Source organism: Acomys minous, assembly GCF_964271855.1.
Source record: "Acomys minous genome assembly, chromosome: 12".
Taxonomy (NCBI): Eukaryota; Metazoa; Chordata; class Mammalia; order Rodentia; family Muridae; genus Acomys; species Acomys minous.
Window position 1 is genome coordinate 2,614,245 of NC_140493.1, and position 17,914 is coordinate 2,632,158.

The 17,914-nt window shown below is 49.6% G+C and overlaps 1 protein-coding gene across 4 annotated transcripts in view; it reads right to left on the reverse strand.

Moving 5' to 3' along the window:
- The window catches only part of SCN8A (sodium voltage-gated channel alpha subunit 8), a 192,884-nt gene that overhangs the window by 93,642 nt on the left and 81,328 nt on the right, over positions 1-17,914 (reverse strand). For all 4 annotated transcript variants that reach the window (XR_014773114.1, XM_084749728.1, XM_084749729.1 and 1 more), the window contains exons 3-6: positions 9,162-9,281; positions 7,243-7,331; positions 6,486-6,614; positions 3,376-3,467 (exon numbers count right to left, since the gene is read on the reverse strand). Coding sequence is in view for 3 of the 4 variants with exons in the window: in XM_084749728.1 (XP_084605854.1) it covers positions 3,376-3,467; positions 6,486-6,614; positions 7,243-7,331; positions 9,162-9,281 (430 nt within the window). In the remaining variant the exon portion in view is untranslated. The remainder of the gene's footprint in view (positions 1-3,375; positions 3,468-6,485; positions 6,615-7,242; positions 7,332-9,161; positions 9,282-17,914) is intronic.

Consider the following 17,914-nt stretch of genomic DNA (forward strand, 5'->3'; position numbering starts at 1 on the left):
ATCTCACTGGGCAGGAATGGACAAAACAGAAATGAAATAAACATCCAAGAGTAAAGTGATGAAAATGCCTCAACTCCGAAGAGAACAAGATGGTGTTAGACCAGCCTGGGAGCAGTGGGGGCGGGAAGCGCTTTACAGGATGGAAGTGAAAAGGACCCAGCAGCTGCTGCTCTCCAGGGCTGAAGCGGCCCTCTCTAGCAGAACCGTGAGGACTCCTTCTGAGGGAGCCGTTAGCTCTTTACCTCCTTCCTAGGCCCCTGATGAATAAAAAGGGGAAACAAAGATTTACGACATGAACTTCCTGGCACAATTGCTCTTCGTCAAGTTGAGCCCCACCAAATCTGGTCCAAAGACATCGAGTGGCCTGCTCAGCATAGAGGCCATGCGCACTGCTCTCCAAGACGATGCTTTGAAGCAAAAAGGAAGCCACAAGGGACCTGTATCCTGCTCTTGGGCCACCAAATAAGAAGTGTCAGAATGTGAGTGTGGAGGTTCCATGGCGAAGCACTTCTTAAACAGAAGGTTGACGTGAACTAATGGAATCCTGGCTGAACCCACACACTCAAAACAGCTACCAAAATGCAAAAACAAAAACAAACAACAACAAAAAGCACTGGTCCTGAGTGACACAGGTGAAGGCTCCCGGCAAGCATTTCTCACATAAGGGAGCTGAGGTGTAGACTGCTGTGAAACCAGGCAGGCTCCATATCAGCCCTGTGTCAGCCCAGTGGCTACCATCCGAGGTGGCTAATCTGAACTGCCAACTTGACAGGAACTCATAGGAGACACACTTGTGAGTGCATCTGTGAGGGTGTCCGGCAGGGTTCCCTGAGGTGGGAACAGGCCTATGCTCTGTGTGGGGTGGCGCCCTCCCATGGGCGATGGTCCTGCACTACATATAAAGGAGAAAGGTGATGGGGTGGCAGCGCCTGCCTACTCACGGGCTGAGGACTCGTGTGACCAGCCACCTCACAGCCCTGTTGCTATGCCTGCCCCACCCTGAGGACCTCGCTCCCCACACCCTGAGACAAGACAACCCCTCCCCCACGTCGTCAGCTGCTTTCAGCAGACATTTTGTCACAAGGGCCAGAAGAGCAACAAACAAACACACACACACACACACACACACACACACGCTTCCTTCCTGGGCCCTGGCAGCCTCAGGAAAGGCCTAAGATCCGGGTTGCAGGCTGGAGAAGTGGGGAGCAAAAACTCTTCTGAACTTGTACGCGTGGCTTTAGACTTTACTGAGAACTGCTGTGCCCTAGGCTCCACAGCCTGGAACCAAAGTGCTTTTGATTTTTAAGCAAGAGTTAGCCTCTGACCCAGTGGTGACATAAGGTGAGCCCACCATGGGGGGAAACATGGTAACACGGACAGCACCAACAACAGTCCTCCATGGAATGACCGACAAGTCCAGAGCTCTCCACAGGATGCCAACCACTGGGCTTATCTTACTAACGCTACATAGTAAGGACGGAGAGCAAATGGTTGCAACTCAAAGTAAACACGTCTTGCTGACAGTGATCTGGGACCTGCTTCAGTACCCTTAAAGCTGGTTTCCACAGCAGTTAGATCCCCAAAGCTCCAGTTGGGGCATGAACAGAAACAGGAACCGAGCATCTACGTCAGAGGCTGAAGCTGATGCCTAAATCTTGACACAGTTCTCTTGTTGGGCTTTTTATGGTAAGTGCTTCTTGTACAACCATCTACATAGCGCCGCTGTGGGCCAGGCACTGCTATAGACGCTACATATTTACACTGTACACACACACACACACACACACACACACACACACACACACGCACTCACACACTCACACACTCACACTAGAGAGTATTAAGTATCCTGACAAGAATTACTTTGCAGAAATGCCCAGGTCAAAAGTTAACCCTACAGCAGAGATGAAAACAGCAGTGATGAGCCAGGCTGGGGATAGCAGCTGCTGCCCCAGTTAGTGAAGAGAACACAGCTTTCGGATTTAATTCTGGAAGAGGAGATTTGAGATCACAAGAACATAAGGACACAGATGCCGTGCGGTGCGTGCTGGGGAGGCGAGCAGCAAACACGGGATCATGTTAAAGGAGCCAGAGGACGAGAGCGCCCACGGGAAAAAGACGGTAAAGACCCGGGAGTCCAGCTGCCCCAGCACGGGCCCTGCCTGAGGTTCCTGGTAAACCACACTCCAATCTACCCTCGTCACAACTCTATCTGTGTTTCCCCACCTAGGATGCTGGTGTGGCGTTGGATAGAGGATAAAAGAACTGTTTCTGAAATCAGCCACAAGGTCAGAATCCGATGCTCAGCGCCTCGCTTCCACAGAACCAGGGGAAGCCCAGACCCTAGCAGAGCCCCCTTCCACACCTCTGGGCCCAGCAGAAGCCCAGAGCGTATCAACAAGCCTGTGCCTCCACAGGCCGCTGCCTTAAACACATCTTTCCCTCTAGATTTCAGGCTGGTTCTTAGAAAGGTTATTACCCAGGTGCAGTGATTTAGAGTACTAAGCAGAGGTGCATGGATGGGTGGCGGGAGGTGGGGGTGTCTGTGAAATGTCATCCGAGTCTCAGGGGACCGAAAACCTTCAGGAGGCGTAGAGCCCCTGGGCCAGCTCCGCCAGGCAAGAGGAAAAGGCGAATATTTTCAGGAGACTGTCACCCAGCTACTTTTCAACCCACTTTCTCGGCCCTTTCGTCCCTTCCAGGTCTCTCAGCTTTCCGTTTATGTCTTACCTTTGAGTTTAAACCGGCACCTGCACACGCTTTCCCTGGGATTCACACTTGGGAGTGACCCCCGGGGCTACGCGCCTCACTCTACTGAAGCGAGCAGTTGTGGAATATGACAAACCAGTAACTATCAACATTTGCCTCACTGACCCCGAGATGCTGAAATTTTAACTGGTCTGAAGTGACTGGTTAAATGGGTAGGTCGCCTCTTGGTCAGGTCATTACACCACTATAGCACAAGTCTCTGAACAGCATGCAGTTGGCAGGCCATGCGACAGGAAGTCTGGAGTCACAAGCACTGGGATGGGAGTGGGCGTTGCAGTCACTGTAATTCCATGAGAGAGACCATGACTCGGGTGACTCGGATACGAAGACATAGCTTGCCCCGTGACACCTTTCCTCGGGTGCCTTAAGCATGTGCTGTGTTCAAGCGCATGGGTGGGGCGAGGGTTGCGCTCCGGGCCAGCACGGCCAGAGAGGTCTGCCTAAAGACCCGCAGGCCAGGCCGGGGACTGCTTCTCAGGGAAAGCATGCGGAGGGCAACAAGGCCGTATCGGATGTGCCCGGTACCAGCTCCAAATGTGGCAGGCAAAACAAATGGAGGAAAACGGGGAGTGCGGCAAAAGCAGCCTCATGCGCGCGTTTGCTCACCTGGAATTACAGAGATAGTTTTCAAAGCTCGGAGAACCCTGAATGTTCTCAACGCTGAGACATTACCCAGGTCCACAAACTCTGTCACATATCTGTAGTAAGGGAGGTCACACACGAATGACAAACACAGACACAACACAAACACCAAAGGAAAAAAAATAAAACACAAAACCACAACAAAACAGAAAGTACAATACGTCACATCAGGGCTCTGACCCGACACCTGACGCCAAGCCCGGGCCATCTTACCTGGGATTACCGAAATAGTTTTCAAAGCCCTCAGTACCCTGAAAGTGCGTAGTGCAGAAACATTGCCTAGGTTTACAAACTCTGTTATATACCTGCAGGATCAAACCAGAGTTAACTTGTAATGGTGCCGCTGGGTGTGAGGGTGGGGGTGGGGGTGGGGCGGGGGGGGGGGGGAGAAAGGGTCTTATGTACAACTTATCATTTTTTTGTTTCCCTGAAAAAGAGAAATTTCAAAATATAAACATTTAAGGAACACACACACACACTTTTTTTTTTAAATGGGCAAAAATAATTCAGAATTGATAGCTCAGGGCGTTCTGGGTTTACTCTCTTACTTGGTGTGTGACGTGCCGACTCAGTGACTTTACTGTCAGCCCATTTACTTTTTATTTAGCAGGAGGGAAGGCCATGAGGTATCAAAGACTCATGTTCTAGTTTTGTGAACAATTATCTTTCTGTGTAGCAAGAGCCTCACAAAGACAAATTCACAGTAAGTAACTCGTGGTTGACAATGGCCAAGATGCCCAGGTGGCCATATCTATGTATCACTTTTCCAGGAGTTGTATGTATGCTTTGCAGCCATGTCTGAAGATGAAGTTTTATCCTGCGACAGACAAAAGCAAAGCTCGAGGAAAAAAATCCAAATCATGAGTCACAGCAAAAATTCGGTTATGTGCTCATGTTATCACCAGCCTGCATCTTGCAAGGACACAGATTTTAAAGGCACACTAATGTGTGCTCTACAATGTGTACTCTACAACGTGAAGTCTACAACATGTAGTCTACAACGTGTAGTCTACAACGTGTAGTCTACAATGTGTGCTCTACAATGTGTACTCTACAATGTGTGCTCTACAATGTGTAGTCTACAATGTGTGCTCTACAATGTGTAGTCTATAGTGTGTGCTCTACAATGTGTGCTCTACAATGTGTAGTCTACAATGTGTGCTCTACAATGTGTAGTCTATAGTGTGTGCTCTACAATGTGTGCTCTACAATGTGTGCTCTACAACGTGTAGTCTACAACGTGTAGTCTACAACGTGTGCTCTACAACGTGTGCTCTACAACGTGTGGTCTACAATGTGTAGTCTACAATGTGTAGTCTACAATGTGTGCCTACAATGTGTAGTCTACAATGTGTAGTCTACAATGTGTAGTCTACAATGTGTGCTCTACAATGTGTAGTCTACAATGTGTAGTCTACAATGTATGCTCTACAATGTGTGCTCTACAATGTGTACTCTACAATGTGTGCTCTACAATGTGTACTCTACTCTACAACGTGTACTCTACAACGTGTGCTCTACAATGTGTACTCTACAATGTGTAGTCTACAATGTGTAGTCTACAATGTGTGCTCTACAATGTGTGCTCTACAATGTGTGCTCTACAATGTGTACTCTACAATGTGTACTCTACAATGTGTGCTCTACAATGTGTGCTCTACAATGTGTGCTCTACAATGTGTGCTCTACAATGTGTAGTCTATAATGTGTATTCTATAATGTGTAGTCTATAATGTATAGTCTATAATGTGTAGTCTATAATGTATATTCTATAATGTGTAGTCTACAATGTGTGCTCTACAATGTGTGCTCTACAATGTGTGCTCTATAATGTGTATTCTATAATGTATAGTCTATAATGTGTAGTCTATGATGTGTAGTCTATGATGTGTAGTCTATGTGTATTCTATAATGTGTATTCTATAATGTGTATTCTATAATGTGTATTCTATAATGTGTATTCTATAATGTGTAGTCTACAATGTGTAGTCTACAATGTGTGCTCTACAATGTGTGCTCTACAATGTGTGCTCTACAATGTGTGCTCTACAATGTGTACTCTACAATGTGTAGTCTACAATGTGTAGTCTACAATGTGTAGTCTACAATGTGTGCTCTACAATGTGTGCTCTACAATGTGTACTCTACAATATGTACTCTATAATGTGTACTCTATAATGTGTATTCTATAATGTGTATTCTATAATGTGTATTCTATAATGTATAGTCTATAATGTGTAGTCTATAATGTGTATTCTATAATGCTTAGAGACTGTCTTCGTAGAACCAGGACTCAGTTTTGTTTTCAGATTCTCAGTGCACACCACTCACTCCCATCTCACAGTGGGACTGCGTCCCCCCCGCCCCCCCCCACCCGCGACACTCAGGTCCACACACACCCAAACGCTTTTCTCTCTTTCACAATCCTTATACACACAACCCATATCCCGCTCCCCTCAGATGATAAAGTACCTTCTTAACACGAAAATAAAAATACTATAGGCCTCATCTGCTATTCCTCAAATAGACAGCTTTAACTGGATGGAAGGAACTGCCGGATGCAGTGGGCACACCCGTGTGGAGCCCGGTCTCCAGCAGGAGTCCTGGGAACTCTGGCTAGTAACTTTTCTGGATGTGCCACTGGACACTCAGGCTCATGTTTTGAGTCAAAGGCCTCATATGCATGTTAAGGCAAAAGTTTACACCCAGAGTACCTCAGGCCATCAGAGGCTGGCTAGGGGTAAGCGGGAGGGCCTCAGCCAAACGTCATTCAAAGGAATAAAATGTGAGGGGCGTGTCATGGTACACGCTTGTAACCCCAGCACTTGGAGGTAGAAGTAGAGAGATCGGAGGTTCAAGATAGCCTCGGCTATATGGTGGTGACTTAAAGGGCAACCTGGGCTACCTGAGATCCTATCTCGAAAAAGAAAAACAACAACAGAAAGAATTCTCTATTCTGCTGAGCCCACAAACTCGCACTTAACTTGCACCGTCACGCAAGCCCATACATGCACATACATGCACACACTCGCGCGCGCATGTCCGGAAAAGAGTAACGTAAGCGAGGAACTCACGCCATCATGATGACGCTGAAGTCCAGCCAGTTCCATGGGTCCCGCAAGAAGGTGAAGCCGTCTATGCAGAAGCCTCTCGCGATGATTTTCACTAGTGACTCAAACGTGTAAATCCCCGTGAATGTGTACCTGTCGGGGATACGGACAGCTGAGGTTAGTCCCGACGGAAATGGGCAGTGAGCCTGTTAGGGTGACCCTCGCCTGGGGTGTCGCTTCACCACACTGACAAGGCAGAAAGGGCGCGTGGCCGCGACGGGAGGACGGGGCACTCACTCTGAAGCCTACAGACGTGCCCACAGCCGGATGCCACGCTAGGGCCTGCCCGGTGCTCCCGAGAACGCACCAGGGTGACTGGAAGGGGTGAGGAGGCCCACGGAGCTACCTTAGCCTTGGGGACAGGATGGCCAAGGGCCTGCTGGGGAGGGGAGGGGAGGGGAGGGGAGGGGGAGGGGAGGGGAGGGGAGGGACGGGGAGGGGGGAGGGGAGGGAGGGGAGGGGAGGGGAGGGAGGGGGAGGGAGGGACGGAGAGGGGAGGAGGGGGAGGGAGGGGAGGGAGAAGGAGGGGGAGGGAGGGGAGGGAAGGGGAGGGAGGGGGAGGGAGGTAGTCTTCCAGAGCTTACTGCTAAGTCTGTTTCCTCGGTTCCACACTCTCCTCAGCGGCCCACCCCCACCCAGCGCCCTGAAGTTCTCCAAGCGTGAACCAAGCGTGGAATAACGCAACGGGAATCTTTAAGACAGAGAAGCAAGGGCCACTTACTCCACATTCTTGGACCACTCGGGAGGGTTACTAAAAGTCATGAACACACAGTTGGTCAGGATGGTGCACATGATGATCATGCTGAACACTGTAGAGAGGAGTTAAGGGGCTAACAATGTCCCGGAAGAACAAACCCTGTCTCCGTCTGTCGCGCGAGATCGGAATCCGCGGGAGCCAGGTAGGAGGCGAACACAGAAACCGGAGGAAATCTCGCGAGATCTAAATCAGAGGGGGCCCGGTAGAAGGCAAACACAGGAACAGGAGGAAACCGAAAGAGGGAGGAAAACTGCCCACCTTTACCTCAGGGAAAGCCCTGGATATCCCACCTGACCCCAGATGGGTCGGGACAGCCATTACCCTGCCCACGGTACTTGTCACTGCCCTACTGCTTTTGGATAAACTTGTCACTTTCCATGCCACCCATGGAGTAACATTCTAAATACTTAAAACGTGACCAGTAGCCAGAAGTGACCAAAGGCCCCAGGGCCACCGGGTAAGAAAGTTTAAAAACAAAAATTAAAAAAAAAAAAAAATATATATATATATATATATAATTTATATATTTGTAGTATTTGTGTACTGTTAATTATCTTGCATTATTAGTTACTTGAAAATCTACTCGTGACTGATGGTTAACTTCCCTCCTGGGTCTTCCAAAGGGGCTGGACGTCTTTACAAGTCCAGTCAGTGTGCACTGAATGCATCCTGCTTGAAAACCAGTGTGGCATCTTGGGCACAGACTTCTAGGGTACCTGCACCCTAATAGTCCTGAGACTTCCGGAACAGGGTGAGCAGCCTGGTCGCTGTGAAGGTGCCCTTGCCACCCAGGGCCTTTCTCAGCCCTTTCTGTTCTTGTCTGGTGAGAGAAATTAAACAGTTTCAAAGTCAGCAGCAGGGGTTACTCGGGCTGCACCTGGGCAGGGCCCAGTGCTGCGAACGCCTGCTCGGCTGCTAAGGGCGCCCCTCGCCTCCATCTTCCTGGCAGCATTAGGAAATGGTGCTTCTTCTAGCTGGACCTCTCTTCTTATCTACAGCTGGGGTGCTCCTGGGGCTGGGGAAATAGCAGCCGTCAGGACTACACGATAAAGACACGTTCCACCCCTGGTCCCGGAATGGACGTCTCCTGTCGATCCTCCGTCTCCTGTAAACCTCCTTCCTGATTTCACAACTGTGGCACTTGCAACCCACAGATTCCAGAGGCGAGTTCCACACGGCAGAAGCTCGCTGACCTGGAGCCATTGAGTTGCACCTAGTGGCTTCGTCCGCTTCCCTGGACACACGGGACACAGCACTGTTAAATCAAGGGCCAATCATACAAGTTTAGTCGCTGTCGCAAGTTGCTAAGCCCGTCGGATCCTTTGTCATGCGTCATATGCCCTGTATGAATCGGATGTAAAGGTTGGCACTTTCCTACTTAAGGGGAGGTCAACTCCCAGAAAATACCTTATTTTTCCATCTGTACCTAACTCTTCCGTGCCAGGGGGATGATTTCATCTGTGAACTACCAGGTGCTTTGTAAGCCCCTTGCTGAAGCAAAACAAACAAGCAGACAAACAAAAACAACCCTAAGGCGGTAGTTCAAGATGTAGTTTTCAGAAATTTTTAAAAATCAGATATTAATATGTTAACAAGCTGAGACTCATGGAATGAAGTTACTAAAAAGTCAAGAATTCAGTAAAAGGTTAAAACATCTTAATTTGCCCCTTGTATTGACACCAACAAAATTCTAGACTCCAGTCACGTCTTTCAAGAAGGAGAGTCTGCAAAAGCTCTTCTTGGGATCCAGCTGTCTTTATTCCTAACCCTGGGGCTGAGGTGGGCAGCGCAGCCCTAGTGAGACAGTACACAGCACGGCTGCCACGCCCTCAAACCCTCAGGGCCCCGCAGCGCTCGCTCCCGACCCGATGCAGAAAAGGATATGAATGTATCAAAATTTTAATAGCTATTCTTCTTATCAGGTTAAAAGGACTTAAAATGTACAAGGCAGGCGTGGCACTAAATCTGAAGAGAGTTTTCCCTCTGTTTAATACTACAAAGGTCTGTGGAGAAAGAAGAGGAGACATCATTAAAACGTGAGTATTAGTCACCGCGGGAAGCAACATGTTCCTAGGCCACACATACGCTCACATAAACGTACTTAGAACTTTGTTCCTGGTTGGTTTTTAAGGCAAAAAAAGCAAACAAACAAACAAACAAACAAAAAAAACCACATAAGCCAAATAGTTTCTGTTCCCTCCCCTCCGTGCCAGTACCCCGCCTCAGGCTGCATTATAAACGGTGGCCACAGTGTTAGCAGGCTCGGATTTGGATGGTTTTGACCTATCTTTGCCAGGCTCGGGCAATATACGCTAACGTTCATTCATTTGGGGGCTCCTTCTCTCCAGGGACTAAGCATGGCTGTGTGCCAGGCAAAGCTGCAGGTGTTTCCAGGTTACGGGCGAAGGAGGCAGTCCTTGTCTGAGGAGTTTGTATTCCAACCAGGACGGCCATCAGCATGTACACCAGTCAGCTGTGCCAACCCCGATACATAGAAGGCGTTAGGATAGGGGGTGAGTCAGTGCAGAGGGGACCACTGTGAAGGAGCTGGTCAGATGGTCAGTCAGCCTGTTGGGGAAGGAGAGCTGGGCAAAGACTGAAAGGAAGCAAGGAGGGCGAGTGCTTCATTCAATATTTACTCACTGAGTCTGCTCAGTCTGGCTTCTTGGGGCTCCTAACACCGACCTTGCCAAAAGCACTCAATTGTATTTCTCAGCACGGATCTTCCTGTCAACTCAGGCTACCTCACGTCCTCAGGACAGGCTAAGGCGACGCATAGCTCGGGGCTCTGCTCACGCTGTGTACCCACCCGTTGCCAAGCACTGCGCTGAGACGAGGGGGCACAAAATTCAGCAGAGCTTTACGGGAGAACATATGTGAACTGGCAGTCATAATTACGAAGTTCAAAACAGAAATGTGAGAGGCAGCAGGACAGAGGACGCCTCTCCTGCCCCATCCCCCCGCAGACAGTCTGTGGGTAATAAAAAAAAAAAAGGTATGATCATAGAGGAAAGATGAAAGAAACTGACTGGGCTAGCTGGTTGACGGATGGCTGCGAAGAAAATCAGCATGGCAGGCTCAGCTGGGCATAATGGCGGCTCGTCCTCAGGGTGCCGACGAGTAATTCCATGTTGGCAGAGGGCGCTGGGGGCAAATGCAGGGCCTACCAAGCCGGGAGTCCCTGTGGGGGTCAGGCCAGCACAAATACTGACAGCAAAGAGCCAAAGTGTGAGTCACTTTTTTTTCTCTGTGTGTGTGTGTATATGTGTGTGTGTGTGTGTGTGTGTGTGTGTGTGTGTGTGAGAGAGAGAGAGAGAGAGAGAGAGAGAGAGAGAGAGAGAGAGAGAGTCACTTTTAAGTGGTCTTTTAAAGTTGTTTTTACTTAGGATGATGTATGCCCAGAATTTAAAAACAGTAGACTGAGTTCCCATTCCATTGCCTGGTGTTAGTCTTTGCTGCTAGTTTTTAAATATCCTCCCAGGAGTTTTCTTCATGAGTATCAGCGCATGGATCCAACTTAAAGCATCTTTCCCTCCAGTGAGGCTACTATAAATAATCCTTCTGTGCCATGCATTAAAAAATGAACCCCCACAAAGAAAGCCCAGGGACCAGATGGCTCCACTAATGAATTCTACCAAATGTTTAAAGAATTAGCACAAACTCTTCCAAAAAAAAAAAAAAAAAAAAAGGAAAGAAAGGAAAAAGGAGAGGGGACAATTCCCAGCTCATTCTGCAAGCCTACTTTATGCAGCACCAGGCAGTGACGTCACCAGAAGAGATAGCTCTACACTGATAGGGTTTTATTAATAAGACCTCAACAAAGATGCCAGCAATCAAATCTCACGGCGCCCGGACAACTGAGGTACAGCCCGGAAGTACAAAGACAGCTTAACTAGGGAAACCAAGCAATGTAACGCTGCTGTGAATACAGGGGATCGATCACTCACGCTGACCTCAACAGAGGCATCAGATGCCTCCAGCAAAACCTAACGTCTCGTGACAATGGTGCCAGCAAGAAGGTTGACCTAATAGACACCATTCAGGACGCATAGGCAACGTCTCTCTCCCAGCTGCCCCTTCCTCTAGCTCTCGTCGGAGGCAGGAACCAAACTCGTGCAGTTCCAATACAGCGCTCCGGCCCACGCACTCCCAAAGACTGGTGAGCAGATTACTGTTTAAGTCCCTTTCCTCTTATCTCCTGTTTTATATTCTCTGCATCTCCCAGGAGAAAAGCAGTTTTGGCGTGCAGCTCTAGTCACTTAGGAATGCCCGCTTGCCCCTCCCATGCTCGGTACGTCGTGGTGCGAGTCGCTCTGCCGACACGGCTGTGTACAGATTCTGCTGTGGCCCTAGAAGCGAGTGGAACTAGGAGGAGCTGGGGTTAGCTTAGATCCGGGCATGGACTTGGCTCTTCCATTTCTTGGCTTCCCAAAGAAATACATGGGCCACAAGATCCCCTCCCTCCGAAGTACTTGTACCCCTCTGTGTTCCTATATCAACTCTCTCTGTGCAGTGCCAGGGCTTTAAATTCCCTCCTCACTCAACCTCATACTACTGCCCTGAAGTACAGGCGAGAAGGGGTAGCCAGCCTGTGCGCACCTCACAGACGCTCAGCATGAGGACAGCACCCATAAAGGGCACGCGGCAGAGTGGTGTATCTTGCCAAGCTCAGGGCCTCTTCACAGCGGCTACCGCGTCCTGACGACGTGCTTCATGACTACCCTGCAGAATGAGGCTGACACAGGGGATGGAGTCTGTGGTAAACGTGAGCGCCTGGGCACACTGTGTAAGGTAGCCAAGTACAGTGGGGGAGAACACAAAACAACTACTACCGGCCCATGCCCCATGACCTAAAGTTTACCTTTTTTTTTTTAAAGCTCACCTAAAGCCTTTAGTAAATTGCCTAGTCACCTTAAGACAAGCAACAAGACTTTAAAAACAAAAACAAAAACCTACACTCTGTGCCCTTCTTTTCCTGTCTTTTGGGTTGTTGGCATGAGGGGTATTTCCCATTACAGAATCATTACCTGGGCACAGAAAGTGCCAGTAAGTGCTGCTGGCTGCGGAACGGCCTGTTACCTGAGCCGAGAGAGGAGGAAGGAGAAGGCGTGCAGAAGATGAAGCCCTTCATATTAGCTGAACAATCTAGCAAGGGTTCTGTGATGAACCAGAAAACCGAGGATCCTGAGGGAAACTAGGTGCTTTTATAGAGCTAAAAAAAGATTTGGTTTGCAAATCAAGGCTTTATCAGTTACATTCCATTCCTGAGGTATAACTTTCATAACTTAGAGACAATGTTACCCACAAAGTAAAAACAAGCAAGCACCCCCTCTTTCCAAACCCTCATAGCCTTTATCTTCTGCACATGTAAAAGGTCCCTTTTCTTCTTAGTAAATAAGAACCGTCTTCTGCACGCCCAGCTCCGTCAGCAAATGCACATCCTCCACACAGCCAGCAGCTCTATAATTTACTTAATCATTAAAATAATTAGATTTACTGATAATTTGCATGGAGTGTTTCTTAAACACGCCTTCTGGATAAAGCAAGAGGGTGTTTGGGCCCAACACATGTGCGAGTCCTCAAAGCTCAGGAATTTCCCAGTGAACACTGGTCCTTGCAGGGCTCATGTGACCAGGCAGTGCCGCAGGCAGGCGTTCCTGTAAGTGCCGTGGGCGGCTTGGTCTCTGCTGCAATAGCTGACTCTGCCACTGAGGTGCACAGAAGCCACTGACAACACACAAACAAACAGGAGTGGCTGTGTTCCTGTAGAACTCCATGGACACACACATTTCCCCACATCCAACTATTTGTGAATAGACAAACCATACTTAGCTAGTGGCCACACAGGACAGACAGCAACACTCATCTGGCCCGTGGGATAGCCGGTGCCAGTTTCTGACAAAGGCCAGATTGGCTGCACTGGAATCCTCTGGGAACTTTTTAAAGACAAGATATTGCTAACTCCCATCTTGGAGGAGGTAAATGAGTCTGCACAAGTGTCCAGGGAGCCTGTCCCACCCAGGAGCGGGCAGGCCACCTCACGTCCATTGTCCCCTCCCTGGCCCTGTGGTCAGATGAGCCGCTAACTCTCCCCGGTTCTCACTTTTCACGTTTAGAAAGTGGGCAGAGAAGTCTGTTAGCTGGGTGTGGCGAGTCAGGGCCGAGGGTGCTGGGTGTCGCTTGGGGGCCACAGCAGTGAGCAGCAGGGGCAGTTTCCTCGTGGCAGAGTCCTACACACCCTGTCTGCGTGCATCATGCTGTCTCCCCTGCTCTTATCCTCTGTCACTCAGGGAGCAGCGAATGCGGGGAGGGGGTGCTGAACAGCATGGATTTGAGACGCTCCTTTAGACTGAAGGCTTGGTTCCTGGTACCAGGAGTGATCAGAGGTGTGTGGTTTTGAGGATGTGACCAGATTGTGAGGGTTCTAATCTAGGGCCTGGACGAATCCACTGCCACCGTTATAATACTGGGAGGCCGTGGAAACTGGTAGGCGGGGCAGAGAGAGCAGCTGTCCTTATCAGGACACCCTCTGTCGGTGACACTGTTTAACCATGGAGGGGGCCCGCTGACATCAGGGGTCAGACGGTGGCTTCATCCTTAAGGTTGATATTGTAAGGTGTTCCTCACAGCAATGGAGCAGCTAGTAACATAAGTAGGTGTGGCTGACTGGCAAAAAATACTGTAACTAATGTTTTTGTTTTGTTTTGTTTTGTTGTAGCCAGGGTCTCACTATGTATCCCTGGCTGTCCTAGAACTCACTCTGTAGCCCAGGCTGGCCTCCAACTCACAGTGACCCACCCACCTCTGTCTCCTGAGTGCTGGGGTTAAAGGCGTGCGCCACTGTCGTAACTGGAAAGCTAAAGCATCTATGCGGCTCTTTAACTCAACCTCTGTCATCGCTGCTAAGCAAGACTCACCCCGACTTCAACATGGCTCCAGTGCCAGACCCTTCACAAAGCAGCTGGGGAAGGAGCGAGCGCTAGTCGTTCATGAGAAAGCGGCTTAAGCAACAATCACTCGGTGCCCATAAAGTCCAAGACCATTTTACCCAATCTGTCTTAAATTAGATCTTTGTGAAGTAAATGAGTTAAAAGGAAATTGAAATTGCACTGTGGTTTACTGCCCAAGGGGAAATATCCGTTTATAACAACAGCCAGTGAATGTTTCTGAGCACAAAGCCCATTAAGAGCGGTGGAACAGCTCTTAACAAATTATGGCACCGAGTATTAATAAACGTGTCGTGTCGGCATACAATGGGCCTTCTAAAGAGCACAGGCTTTTCATTTCTAATTAATGGGGTTTTCTGCATGTGACTTAGGCGTACAGCTACGGTTAACTGGGGATGGAAAGTCTTTCCTCTGGGGCCCACAATTAGGGCATGAGGCACTGTGCACAGCCTGGTACAAGTGCATTCATATGCATACCAAACAAGTGACACAGCCTAGCACAAATACAGCGCAGCACACACAGCCTCATGGTGTGAGTTCCAGAACATTCTCAGCCCCGCACCCCAAACTGGAACTGCCCCCTAAGTGAAACCAACGAAAGGTGAATAATAAGAAGAGACGCCACGTGGACGAGTTCTCAACACATGGACAGAGAACCACACGGAACAGAAAGTGTCGTAAGGAATTAGCCACTGACAGGCCCTGGTCAGCTATGCAACACGTGGCTCAGGAGAGCAAGTTCTCACTCACTCACATTCTCTGCCTCTGAGAGGCGGCCAGCGACCTCCTGGCTCTACAGACCCACCTAACCTATAAGAGGGTAGCTGTGACAAAGATCCTTTTAGTTTCTCTGGCTACAGCTGCAACTGGCAATGACGCTGACAGTCTCTAGAACTGAGGTCCTAACGGGTCTGACCCCGAGAACGGCCACTTCTCTTCCTTCCGGCACATTCTTGCCCGCCTCAGCCCGTGATGTGCATGCACTGTGCACTCAGCCCTGCTGCGAAAGTCGTCGCTGACCACTTGACTGGGTTTAGATTCGCTGTAGAAATACACCTCTGGGTGTGTCTATAAAGGCTTCTCCAGAAAGATCTAACCAAGGACAGAAGGTCTCTCCTAAATCAGGTGGCACTTTAACAGGCTGGAAGCCCCAACTCTGAATGCCACCAAGAGGATTTCCTGTTTGAAAACAGCTACCTAGAAAAAGGCTTCCCCGTAGTCAGCCTGGAAGGCGTGAAGGCTTGCTGCAACTCAAATCCGAAAGGCTGTACATACCAAGCTGGCACCGTCCGGGTGGGACTGGGTTTGCAGGCATGAAAGATGCAAAAGTGAGGGGTCATAAACACTTGTGTCGCCAGGCAGTGGTGGCGCACGCCTTTAATTTCAGCACTCGGAGGTGGAAGCAGGTAGTTCCCTGAGTTTAAGGCCAGCCTGATCTACAGAGTGAGTTCCAGAACAGCCAGGGCCACAGACAGAAACCCTGACTTAAACAAAGAAACAAACAAATGCTGCCCATCCCAAGAAAGGCTTGTGCCACGGTCCATAAAGTCACTGAGACCAGACAAAGTGTGGTAGGTAGGGTTGGAGTCCTCACAAGGAGGCTCTGAGAGGTTGCAGCATGACGTTGGGACTGGGACGGCAAAGCCTAAGGTGGGAGGAAGACGTCAGAATGTGGCTGCAACCCCACCCCCTCCCCACGCCCAAAGCTCTGTGCGCTGCAGGCAAGCAGAGGAGAGGTGGACGCCCAAGGCTGATGCCGACCAGAGAGCTGCAGGGTTGGCGGCTGCTTGCTGAGCTCGACCTCGCTTTGGCCCAGGCTCCCCCTGTTACACAGCCGTCCCTCTGTTCTGGGATGGGCAGGGCTAATTCTCTGTTGTTGGATGTTATAAAATATAATCTCTATTTTTTTTTTTTTCACTTAATGGAAGCTCACAGTTGAGAGCCTGTCTTGTCTCTCCTGAGACTTTGGGACCCTGAACAGTGCTGAGACTTAAAGACTATGGAGACCTGCAGAGAGCGAATAAATGCATCGTGCATTACGGGAGGAGGACGCGGCCTTCGGCGGGTGGGACGCTGTGAGTTAAGCTGCACCTGTGTGTCTGGGCGTCAGGCTGGCAGGGGATGGTAGCGCCTACCCTTCACCGTCCACTTTACAGTCACCACAGCAGCACACCTCTGGCGTGTTTGTAAGGCTGTTCGTACCATGGTTTTGCTGAGGGATGCCTCACCAGGAACATGCATGGCTATCATGGTCTGGGCTCTGGACTGAGGGAGCCGAGTACAGCCATTGTCTCTGTGCTCCCTGCGTATAGATGCAAAGTGACCAGTGCTCCGCTGCCACGGCAGCCCGTGCCCTTCCTAAACTGTGAGTCTCTACCCTTCTTTGTGTGAGTTACTTTTTGTTAGGTATTTGATCACAGCACCAGAGCAGTAGCCAATAGCTACTGACCTGCTAGGCCAGTTTTCACTAATCACCAGGCTGGCGCGTCCCTCTGCGTGACTGTGCCATGGCTGACACAGCAACAGAGCAGACCACAAATGCCTTTCAACAGTGTCTGCTGTGTCTCCTGAGTAGTTGGCAGGCTGAGGCAGTACACCTTTCCACACCTTTCTGTTGAGATCAGCCTGGGCTCCTAACAAGACCCTGCCTCAAAACGAACGAACGAACGAACTAACAAAACCTCGTTTGGGAAAAAGAAAATATAAAGCATAATCTCAACAGGCCATCAAACGAAAAGTGGCTGTGACGTCAGGTCACTGAAGCGACGCCTTAGGCCCAGCGGCTGCGTGGGGCAGCAGCGGAGCCTCTCGGGACGGGGTTTTCTGGCTCACACAAAACCAAAGCGGGCCGTATGTCTTGAATACCTGGACACTGGCACAAGCCAGGCACCTTGAAAACACTGAGCTACGGCAGGACACGAGGACTTGGGAGCTCTTTGGCCTGCTCTGTGTGAACGCCCAGAGCTTTGGCGCAAGCAGGGGAGACCTCTAACCTGTGTCTCAAAACCCTGAGGAAGCGCTGGAGAGAGGGCCGGGCTCTTAAGAGCACCGACGGTTCTTCCAGAGGACCCACACACGGTGGCTCACAACTGTAACCCCAGGCCCTCCATGGGCACTGAACACTTGTGCACGGGATATATGTAGACAAAACAGCCGTACGCATTAAATAAGTAAATAAAACATTTAAAATATTCTTATAGTTACTGATAAATTTACCTATGAGTCTACTTGAAGAAATAACCACATTGATGTGGTTTATTTACTATGTGGCAGGCATCCCACCACATTTTCTAGAAGCTTCTCATGGTAACTACTCTGAAGCAGGTCCACATGAAATAGACTGTGTCAGAGGCAGGGTAGCTTGTTCAAGACCACAATAGTAAGTTCGGAAACATAGGACTGCAACACGATAGCCTAATTCCAAGGCCAGTATTTATAATTTACTTGGTATCCTGCACTGAAAGGAAGCTTTAAAACTTGATAAAAATAGAAAACAAAAAACTGTGGGTGCGATGGTACACACCTTTAATCCCCACCACTGGCAGGCAGATCTCTGAGCTCAAGGCCAGCCTGGTGTACATAACAAGCTCCAGACCAGCCAGGCCTCACAGAGAGACCCTGTCTCAAAAACAAAACCAGGCTCGATGACACCAACCCCAGAGAGATCTGCCTAAGCTGTAGTCGCAGAG